Source organism: Rosa rugosa, chromosome 4 (genome assembly GCF_958449725.1).
Source record: "Rosa rugosa chromosome 4, drRosRugo1.1, whole genome shotgun sequence".
Classification (NCBI taxonomy): Eukaryota; Viridiplantae; Streptophyta; class Magnoliopsida; order Rosales; family Rosaceae; genus Rosa; species Rosa rugosa.
In genome coordinates this window covers 39,633,609-39,644,665 of record NC_084823.1, presented here as the reverse complement: position 1 = coordinate 39,644,665, position 11,057 = coordinate 39,633,609, and the positions used below count along the sequence as shown (strand labels likewise).

The window sequence follows — 11,057 nt, the reverse complement described above, 5'->3', positions numbered from 1 at the left end:
TCATTTGTGAATTCTGGTTTTGTGAATTTACATCGTGATGAAAGGATTTAGTGGCCATAGGAATGTATTTTTATACGAAGGGCTGTGGCTTTGTGGATTACTACAGTTTTGGGAAGGATGGAGATTCGATGGTTAGGTCAACCTTAATCAAGAGGAATTGACTTACGCTTAAATTTCGGGACGAAATTTCTTTAAGGAGGGTAGATTGTAATACCCGAAAAATTCAAATTAATGTCCGATGACATTTTGGAAATGATTTCGTAGGCGTGGGCACGAATACGAAGCTTGAAGGAGTTGTGGAATTAGTTCGAACGATTTTATTTCGAAAACGAACGTTATTTAGGGGGTCTTGAAAAGTGACTTCTTATACGTACAGAATTTGGGAAAACTTTCTTCATGAAAGTTGTAGAGCTCGTCGATACGATCTCGTGCATATGTGGAACGCAATATTCGGAGTTCGTATGAATAAGTTATGAATATTTGAAAATTGGGAATTTTCTATAAATATCAACAAAATGTTGACTTTTTTCATTAAGGACGAAACTTTTCTGTTTTTGCGGAATAGTCCCCCGGATTCTCTCTCTCTCTCGATCGAAACCCTCAGACCCGGCGGGTCGTGTTCGACCCGACCCGGCTGGTTCTCTCCCCTCCGGCCTCCTCCAGCCCCGGACCCGGACTCCTCCGTGATCGCCGCTCCACGCCCAGCCGTCCCCTCCCATCGCTTCGCCCAGACGCTGCTCCAAAAGCTGGATCGAAGCCACCCAGACTCTTGATTCGGACCCGGCCGGAAAACCACTTTTCCGGCGTTGCATGGGCCGATCGTTCCCATTTTTGTGATCTCCTCCTCATGCTGATCATCCCCATGTAAGCCTTTCATCACGATTTTGTGTATAGAACGCTAGATCATGGTTTGACTTTTTCGACGTCCCTGATTTAATCTGAAATCTGATCGGACGCACAGGATTAATCCGACTTCCAAGCTTGATCTAGGACGATCTAGGCCAAACCAGACTTAGCTCCAGGTATGGAAGTCGACCACCCTTTCATTTTGAACCAGTTTGTAGTTGGTCACTTTGCCATCTGAGGTGGTTGACCGGCGTTGACCGCCGCGTTGACCGCCCACTGACCACCGCTTGTGGCGGCGCATCAGACCATATTTCGAGTTTTCATTATCTGGGCGATGATCTATGCATCCATACGAGCGTTTTGATATATTACAAGGTTATGTTAGAAAAAGTTGGTAAATAGTGGATTTACGTTTTTACGTTACTATTTACGGTTTTTACGTTTTATCTTCGGTTTACGATCTACGAAGATCAGACCATCGGTTTTACTTCAAATTTTAATATGTTGATCGTATGACTGTCCCGGTGACTTTGTGAGGTCACGGGCGAAGATCCGACCGTTGGATCTTCGTATATTTGAGAAATAGTGATTCGGAAGGCGATTCGTGAGAATCCGACCGTCGGATTTTCATATAATTTTGTGGAGATGTTAGTAAGGGCGATTCAGGAAGATCTGACCGTTGGATCTTCGTGATAATTTTGGAGGATGATCCTAAGGGCGATCCGTGAGGATCCGACCGTTGGATCATCATATAAATTTGATCTGACCGTTGGATCATCATTAAATTAGAATCCGACCGTTGGATTTCTGTATATGTGTGGTCTATGAATGATTTCTAAGTTAAGATCGTGTTTGACTAGGTGGTTGATGGATTGATTGGTGAACGATTTCGGATCGTTGTTTTTGAGCTGTTAAGAAGACGCAGCGGGAATTTAGAGGTGAGTAAACCTCACGTGGTTCATATTACGAACCGAATAAATTTAATTACCTTATTTTGTCGTAATTGCGTGAAAATATTTATGAAATAAATATTTGTTTTAAAATCATATGGACTTGATCAACCACGGTCCATGGGGATGTAAAATGATTTTTATTATACAAAATGAATTTCACGATTTTCTTGTGTGAACTATAGTTGGTATTAGTGGTCATTCCTGAGTGGGTGATTACGTATATATATATTTACGTGATTATATGTGGAATGGTGTGACATTGAAGAGTGTGGAAATTGGGATGATTAAAATACTATGAATTGAAATTTGACTTATCATATTTATATGTGATGATCATGATTGATGAGTTCTTGTTAATATTCATGATTTACATTGGAGTATGTCTAGAGTTGGAGAATGTAGGATTCTGAGGACGAGGTGTCCGAAGTTTGACGGTTATGGATAACCGGAGTGTTTGTGTACTGAGGACGGGGATGTCCAAAGTGCGACGGTTTATTATTAACCGAAGTTGTGTACTGAGGACGGGGATGTCCAAAGTGCGACGGTTTATTATTAACCGAAGTATATGGTGCTGAGGACGGGGATGTCCAAAGCGCGACGGTTATAGTGTTAACCGAAGTATTTTGCCGTTGCTTGACCCTAGGCCAAGGTGTCAGAGGTAACGAGGCAGTTAGAGCTCTAACGTGTTATTGGGATGGACCAGAGTGGTGTTATGTGGGTTGGGTGTTTACAGGACCAGTGTGGTGTATTGTGATTTGAGGATTGTGAAAATGTATTCCTTGTGGTTTCCATGAGTGGGTTGATGTCTCTTTGCAGACGTAATACTGTTGAATTTTACTTGAATTGTAATTTAATAAATCAACAGTTCTTTCTTGTTTACTCATACTGGCTGTAAAAAGCTTACCGGGTTTTGTGTTGTTGCAACTCCCGGTACACTATTCAAATTGTGTAGCGGGTAATCCTACAGGACAGGAGAACCAGGACGGTGATCGTGCGGTTAGAGCAATGGTTATAGTTTTACAGCAATTGTAATAGTGAGGCGAGTTAAGCTCATTTGAGCCTTACAATTTGATTTGGTGGGAGTGTGCTGTAATAAATAACTTGAGGATTTGGGTTATTGTAAATTTGAGAGTTGTGAAGTGTGGTTGTTTGTGAGAAAAAAATTCAGGATGTTAGTTGTAATTTGTTATTATTCATGTTTCGGATTTGAATTGATTATTCAAAATTCGGGGCGTGACAGATTAATAGCCTTTCCAAATGGATTGTTAAGGATTATAATAACTTCTATTTTGTTTCTCTTTATGCTAACCTAGAGAAGCACTGCAAAAGGCCTTGGAACAAATGGAAGGCAAAAACAAAAAATCTTAGTTCAAACTAAATGTTCGGATGAATTACAATGACGAAGAACAGATGAGTTTCAAGAGGAAAACATTAATCCTCTTAATTGTAATCCAATTTCACGGTTTTCACCAACATACGTCTATAAGAATGATCATCAAAATCAATCGAAATTGCTCATATAGCAAGTCTAAAACAAAATACAAAAAAATCTTAGTTCAAACTAAATCTTCGGATGAATTACAATGACAAAGAATGGATGAGTTTCAAGAGGATGTTTGATTGGTATACATTCATCTATTGTGCTATATTAAAAAAAAATACTTCAGTGTATCAAAAGGTCTTGAGTGTTGTGGATTTACTTTGCCTTGAGCCCCCGAATTCTCAATGCTAACCATGCGTCAATTCGATAATCACACAATAGATTTCAACAATTGAAACCGTTGATTTTTTTTATTCACATTTGATAAATGGCTCCACAAACTTTCAGTCATGTTAGTAACTGTTTGGTCATCCAATATAATTAAATGGTTAAGTGGAAATAGGTAACATTCTAGACAAATATAGTGTTACATAATCATTTAGACATAGCATATCACCATAAGAACACAAACACAGATATATCAAATGATTCCGGAATACTTACTTGATGAAGAAGATGTCATTGTGTCGATGCCGATAACTTGATCTTCTGCCTTTCTCCAATACTCTCTATAGTGGGGATAGTATATTGCTTGTGTGTATTGTGAAGGCAGTGACCATGTTATTTATAGGAGCTTAAGAATCCTTACCCATTGAGGAATCCTAATTGAATATGGTTAGTCTCTAATATGCAAACATTACCAGATATTATGCTCATGTGAATATTACTTCACATCTTAATTAGATTTCCACATATTACAATATTTATTCACTTTCCTAATTGTAATATGATCCGGATAGTAGTCAATGTACAAACTTTAATTCTTGTTCTTAAGTAAACTTTAAATGCATGTGCTTGATGAATTCTGTGTTATATGCAAACCCAAATAAAAGCTTACATATAGTACGTCAGATATAACTAAAATCGTAGAAATAATTCTGGCATGATCCTTCAATACGGATTAGGCTCTGGACCTAAGAAGCCTTTGAGGAACCCTTAGAGAAACCGTGTGATCTCGATTAAAAAAAAATCATAGAAATAAATAATGAAATAGTTAAATGGTTTCCAATATAAAATGAATTTTTGCATCAATCTTAATAGTGAGTGATGACCTAGAAAGTGAGTGCGGTAGGAGTTGATCCTCATGCTTTATATCTTAAGTAGGGGTGTCCGTAAAAATTAATGGAGAAAGCTTGTAAATGGGATATGGATTTCTTCGACTATTCTCACAAAGACCGAGGCAGCTGAGGGAAACAGGACAAGTTGTTGTTGCATAGACTGAAGTTCGGCCTCCACCGATCACACATCGTATTTGCAACTCTGCCTCTATCAACCTATCAAAGTGCAGTCATTTTTGTAACAGAACAGCGTTCTTTCTCTTCTCTTCTATTTCAACGACTCCAAAACCTGTTCTAATCTTTTAGCAGAAGTGGGTCCCCATCAAGTGCTGCTATTGATAATGCAGCAGATGCAACCACGCCAGCTCCAAAAGATTTTTAATTTCAGACAAAGATAACGAAGGAGAAGAGTGGCATACATAGGTGTCAACAACCAAACGCTTCCCAGTTTTTACACTTCCATGCAACACCTTGCTGAAGATAACCATGAAACATGTGAGACGCCCTCCATCCTCACGTGCACCTCACCAACCTTCTCCTCCATATATACAATTGGTCAATTGCCCTTAGTCTTATCACCCCAACCAGAAGAACAACCAAGTTTCTCAAACCCTTAATTGATAATGGCTCAAAACCCTGAAACCCAACAGAACCTCCCTTACCAAGTGGCTAAGGCTTCCACTGCATTAACCTTTGGTGGGTCTCTCTCAGTCCTCTCGGGGCTAACTCTCACTGCAGCCATCATTGGCTTGACAGCACTGACACCACTGCTGGTGATCTTCAGCCCGGTTTTGGTTGCAGCTGCTGTTGTGATGGTTCTGCTGGCTACCGGCCTTTTCTCGTCGGGAGGGCTTGGGGCTATGGCAGCGTTTGTGTTTTACTGGCTGCACAGTTACTTGGCAGGAAAACACCCAGTTGGTGCTGACATGCTTGATCAGGTGGCTGCAAAGTTGGCGAGCGGGGCTAGGGGCATCAAGGACCGAGCAACGCAGTCCGGTCAGCACCTCCTAAATGGTTCACAACATGACGCTTAAGGTCCTCCATCGATGACCTCTATACCACTCTCAGATGACAAAATAATCTAATGTACTATGTACCGTCACAACCATGTAATAGCAAACTAATTTCCAATCTACGTACTCCTGTTTGTCATTGCAAATTTGCAACACACACATCCGCAATGCCTCGTATCAAACCAATTCATTTCACACCACCACCAGTCAGGGGGTTGATCTGGAATGGCTTGCTAGAGGCCTGAAATTGTTCTTGTCTGCATAACTAGATAACAGAAATCTTAAAGTAATGAAGATGAGGAATGGTGGTCACCTCGGAACTGTTATATGGGGAATTGTATAGATTGTGTTGGATGTAACGCAGAAATTTATCAAAACAATTCTTTGGGTTGTCAGGTCTTGCTTTTGGTTTGGTGAAAGTAGTAAACAGCACGTGCAGACGTAGTTGAGATACACTTCATGCTGTCTCCGCCTAAGCATAATTGCTTTTGCATTGGTCTTAAAATTCCAATCCATCCAATAAACACAAACATTGCTTTCGACCAGGAAATATTTAACATAGCATTCAGTTTAGCAAAATGGGGTTACTCCATCCATATACTCGCAATTGATGCCATACCAGTTGGTTACAGTGATTAAGGATTGTTTACCATGGACTAAATCCAGGCAGCTTATGCTAAAAGACGAAGCTAGCAAATATTAACTGGGAAAAGGATAGTTCAGTATGAAAATGCCTACATTGAAATTTCAACCATTTTTGAGGGGCTTGGAAGCCTCCAACTTAAGAAAATCCCCCGGATTTCTTTGAAATGGCAATGACGTTGAAGTTGAGAGACTCGGGATTTTTCTGGATCATGCCCTGTATGACTTTAGCTGCATCCTGTTATTCATAAAAAGTTTAAATGGTTATAAAATAATCAGATGGGTCGATGACAAAGTGTGTGAAGGAAAAGTTGGAAAACACACTAAATGAAGAGGTGAAAACTGTGCATAAAGACTTCGAAACAATAATTTAGGATATATGATTTCAAGAAATGCTGTGTCTAAGAAAACTCCACAAGATGCAAGCATTATCAAGTTAGATTGCTCGATTGAATTTTCCAAAACACATGGATATGAAAGTAGGGGAACAGATATATGCTCCTCCTAGCAGATTGACACTCTAAGACAAAGGCCAATTCTCAGCACCATTAACTCTAACTGACCCTGCCATAAAGAGCTACGGCCTGTGGCTTCAGACTTGCAGCACTATGACTCAAATATTTCTTCTAGACTTGCACTCATAATCAAAGCATAATCTCCCTAAACTTTAGCATAATTTATTTGTTTTGTTTTCAAATTAAGTAGATATATCGTACAATGAATCCAAGGAAAGAGAAGGATAAACCAGATAACAGATTAGACTAGACTTAAAATTAGAAACGATCTAACTTTTCAATTCTGTAGCTTCATTTTAAAACAATTGGACCTTAACTTTTTCATCTATCTTCTCCTTGCTCTTTCCTTGATCTTTATATAGGTTTTGCCATTTTCCTCTTATTTTTAAATCAGAGTGCACAATGACTTTTCTTATACCTGCAATAGAGTGGTTGGTGAAGACGGGCCGTGAGAGATTGGACCTGACTTCCTCCCATCAAGCTCATATAGTTCCCCTACATGTCACAATACTTCTTTTTTTTCAAGATAGACAAAAAAAAAAGGGGGGGGGGGGGGGGGGGGGGGGGTATAGAGAAAAAGATCTGTACCGTCCACACATGCATAGCAGATAAAGTGAGTGTCAACGTCATCTGAAGCCTGAAAGAAAAATAGGCGCATGGCATGAGGAGCAGAAGCCACCTATACCCAACAAAAAAGGAAAAAAAAAAGAGAGAGAGAAATAGATTGCTACTCCGCAATACTTTGCTACTTAAAATATATCACCTCTGTGTCACCAGCAGTAGCTGCTACTGAATGAGCAACTTCCATTTCATTGTCATTTTCAAGGAATGCTGCACGCTACATAGCAGGACAAATAGATTATATAGGTATCACAAATGGATGATAATGTCAGGCAAGAACAATATTACTACAGCTATATATCAACCAGTCAAACTGAAAGGACTGAAAAGATGATAGGGAGAGTAAAGAACCTCCAATGGATCCATGCTTGCAGTACTTTTAAAAAATCTATCCAAGAATGACCCGTCAACTGGAACAAGACAAATGCAGACAAAAAAGACAAATCAACTACTGTCATGAAATCTAAAGGAAATGAAGCAACAATCCCAAAAAAGATGAAAACACTAATTTGGCTCTGCCAGGGAAACATGTTCTCAATAAACAGACATTCTTCAGAAAAATATAGCTGTTAATCAAGGCAACAGTACGGTGTCTAGAACTGCCTAGTTTCAGGACATTGTTGGTGTCTAGACCTGCCTCTTTTTCTTCCCCCCAAGTGTTATTGTAGGCAAAAATTGGTATCTACAACTACCTAGGTTCTGGACATTGTTGGTATCAAGAACTGCCTCTTTTTCCTCCCCAAGTGTTATTCTAGGCAAAAATTAGTATCTACAACTACCTAGGTTCTGGACAGTGTTGGTATATAGAGCTGCCTAGTTTCAGGAAAGAGCGTAATGAACTAGCTACTGCTCAGCTAGAAAGCTTCCGCTTTGGACCATTGGTCCAAACATAATAAGCCCTATTTGGGTCTAAATTGAAATGTCCATGGTAGTACAAGATTGAGGGAAAATATAATAACAATACTAGTACTAGTACTAGTACTAATGCTAACAATAATATAATAAAAAATTGGGTAACATAATCCTATCATTGAGTCTTGAGAATCTTAATGTGCCTTAGGCTATTTCTAGGATTGAACGGTCTGTTTTCCCTTAATATCACCTGTACCTTCTCCTTTCTTGTCGTTCTACAGTCTTTCTCTCAATTTGTTCTCTAAAAGTACAATATTCCTAAATGTCTATCATACAATGCGCACCAGAATCATAGCAACACCCACAATAAATTGTTATCAGAGCAAAATTCCTCTCCATTGCTGTACTTCAAATACGTGGTTACAAATGCTGAACATTCATCTAAAGTTTAAGCTTTGTTTCAACTCAAGATAATGAAGGCAATAAGAAGACACTCATTGAGTTAGTTTTCAAAAGCGCACACAAGAAAATATGCTTAGACCACATGTGAATAGAAATAGGGAATGCTGATTCATCATCTTCAGCCCCCATGAAGGAGGAACCAAGATTATTTAAAGGATTAAAAGGTGTGAAATTGAAATTTCCTGATTTCTATGGGGATGGCAACCCTGGTGTCTTCCTCAATTGCAAGCACAGGAATCCAAAAGAAGTTAAGATTTCCAAGGCAGAAAGACACTCACAAAAATATGACAAACCTTACAATCTATTATTCACTACAGTGATCAAATTACTTGTGTGCAATGAATACACTCCAATGATGGACAATGCATATCTACCATGCACAATTATAATAGGAACTCATCAATAACAAGAAAATTCTGAATAACTCACCAAGTTTGATCTCTGAAGTGATGTTTCCAACAGCATGCAGAAGTCCAATAGTTCCACAAGCATTGCCCACGGTTTGTTTCATAAAATAAACATTATCTTTGGTTTCCTACAACAAGAATTGTATGCAAAAGAAAATCATATAACTCCAAAACCAAACACTGTACTTTGCTATCACAAATTAGTAACTCATGAGAAACACTGGAAATGTCAAAGTAAACAAAAAGTTTACAAGAAAAACCACCTGGATATGTGTGTGCGCGCGCGCGCGCGTGTGTGTGATAGATAGAGAGAGAGGGAAAGAAGGTTTTAGAATTGTATAGGGCATCTAATTAAATTTCCTAGCATTTACCTGTTTTTCATTTAACTGCATCATTCTCTCTTCTTCAGTCTGAAAAGAATTCAAACTTTCCTCAAATCAGGAGACAAGTACACTTTCAAAATGTGTCACAAAACAAAGGACTGGAAAGAGCTTAACTTGAATAATGATAGCCATCCACAAAGTTAAGAATTAAAATATAAAAAGAAAAACTGGAGGAAGTTACAAAACCTTAGGGGTCAAAGGATAAAGAAACAGCACAGCAAGTACAGGCTTTGGAACCATTTCTAAGAGTTCTCCATCCAAACCGTAAACGTCATAGCATTCTGCCTCATCCTCTTGAAGACCCAATCCCCAAAGGAACTGCATTTAGAAAATAAGAGAAACATATATTAAAAGTTCCCTTCTGAAATTCAATTTGGTTATTATGTCTATTAAAAATTGCACACTGTGATGCACACTTCTTGAGAGAAAGTGGTTGTTTTCTTGAAGATGCAATCTTTGAAAAATCACCAATCTAATTTACAAAAAAGCATACTAAAGTTGTGATAAAGACGAGTATAGTTACGAAAATAATGAACTCATATTAGCCAAAACGGAAGAGAGAAGAAAAATTCGACACAGTGCTCACGTAACCTCTGTACTGCATCATTGCTTTCTCAATAATCCGATCATTTAACAATTAAGCGACTGTACTCAATTTCTGAAACTACAACTCTATCCTAATAGGCCGAACACTTTCTCCCTTCACTTCATAGCTCATACAAATCAATATCATCCACTGAACTTACATAAACCATCTGATTTAAGTTTCAATAGGAAAATGTCAAGTACTAGTTCAATTCCAAAGGTCAAAGCTAAAGCTTTCCTATCATCTCTTTTGCCATCTATTCAAGTTCAAATTCCTACTCAACAAGCCTTTTAACTAATCCGAATCACCAAAACTATTTCAGCACAGACTCGAACAGAATTCATCTAATCCAAAAGAATCAGAGCACTCAAATTTCTACATCAAATTCAAACAAAACCCTAGCTATTCGTTTTGGGTATACAAAAGTTTCAATCTTTTTCAGGATTTCTGCAGAAACAAACAAACAAACAAACATAGCATATAATCAAGACAATAGCAGATAATCAGGGATTGATTTCAATACCTGGTTCATAACATCGGGATTAGCTTCAAGAGGAAGCCATCTCTTAGCGGACTGGGTTCTGTAGGGAGAAGCCATCTCTGGGATTTGATTCTGGTGCCTTTTCCTTTTCGTGTGTTAAGGGAATTCTGAGAGTTCTTTTGGTGCTGTGGACTGTGGTTTATATATAGGTTTTGGGTAGTGGGCATCTACTTTCAACTAGTGTGATTGACGCTGTTTCAAGGCCCATAGCTAGCGTCACTCTCATTTTTTTTTTCCTTTTCTAATTTCTATTTCTTGGGAAATTTAGAGAAATGTATTTATCATTATCTTTCTTGTAATTATTCAACTCTTCTAGTTTGAGGACAAAGCTATAATTTTCTTCCATTTGGTGGGTATTTCATCACCAAAGAACATATCTACTATATTCCGATGGCTCTATAGGGACATCTCGTCTCGAATAATGTTAATTTTTTTTACTAATAACTACATTAATTCAATTCAGTAGCCATGCAATTACATCAACAACCTCGGTAGGAAGAAAGACAACACAAGCTCCATGGTACCAAACTTTCAACCAGGCCGATTGGACCGACCATAACTTAATCCGGTCATGGACTCTTGGGAGGGTCCATAATTCTTCTCTTGGGAGTGTTATGGTGTTATTTGGTCATTTTTCA

The 11,057-nt window shown here is 38.5% G+C and overlaps 2 protein-coding genes across 2 annotated transcripts; one reads left to right on the top strand and one right to left on the bottom strand.

The window, feature by feature from the left end:
- The first annotated feature begins 4,812 nt into the window (after positions 1 to 4,812).
- LOC133707170 (oleosin 1-like) lies at positions 4,813 to 5,808 on the top strand. The gene has a single exon (XM_062132732.1). The coding sequence runs from the start codon at positions 5,021 to 5,023 to the stop codon at positions 5,429 to 5,431; it is 411 nt and encodes a 136-aa protein (XP_061988716.1). The 5' UTR covers positions 4,813 to 5,020; the 3' UTR covers positions 5,432 to 5,808.
- Positions 5,809 to 5,925: 117 nt separating this feature from the next.
- On the bottom strand, positions 5,926 to 10,561 carry LOC133707169 (ubiquitin carboxyl-terminal hydrolase 3). The gene is made up of 9 exons (XM_062132731.1): positions 10,402 to 10,561; positions 9,479 to 9,610; positions 9,281 to 9,319; positions 8,932 to 9,037; positions 7,540 to 7,598; positions 7,331 to 7,405; positions 7,156 to 7,204; positions 6,986 to 7,062; positions 5,926 to 6,290 (listed from the first exon to the last, which is right to left on the bottom strand). Exons 1-9 carry the CDS (start codon positions 10,474 to 10,476, stop codon positions 6,192 to 6,194), a joined length of 711 nt encoding a protein of 236 aa, XP_061988715.1. The 5' UTR covers positions 10,477 to 10,561; the 3' UTR covers positions 5,926 to 6,191.
- Positions 10,562 to 11,057: the final 496 nt, after the last annotated feature.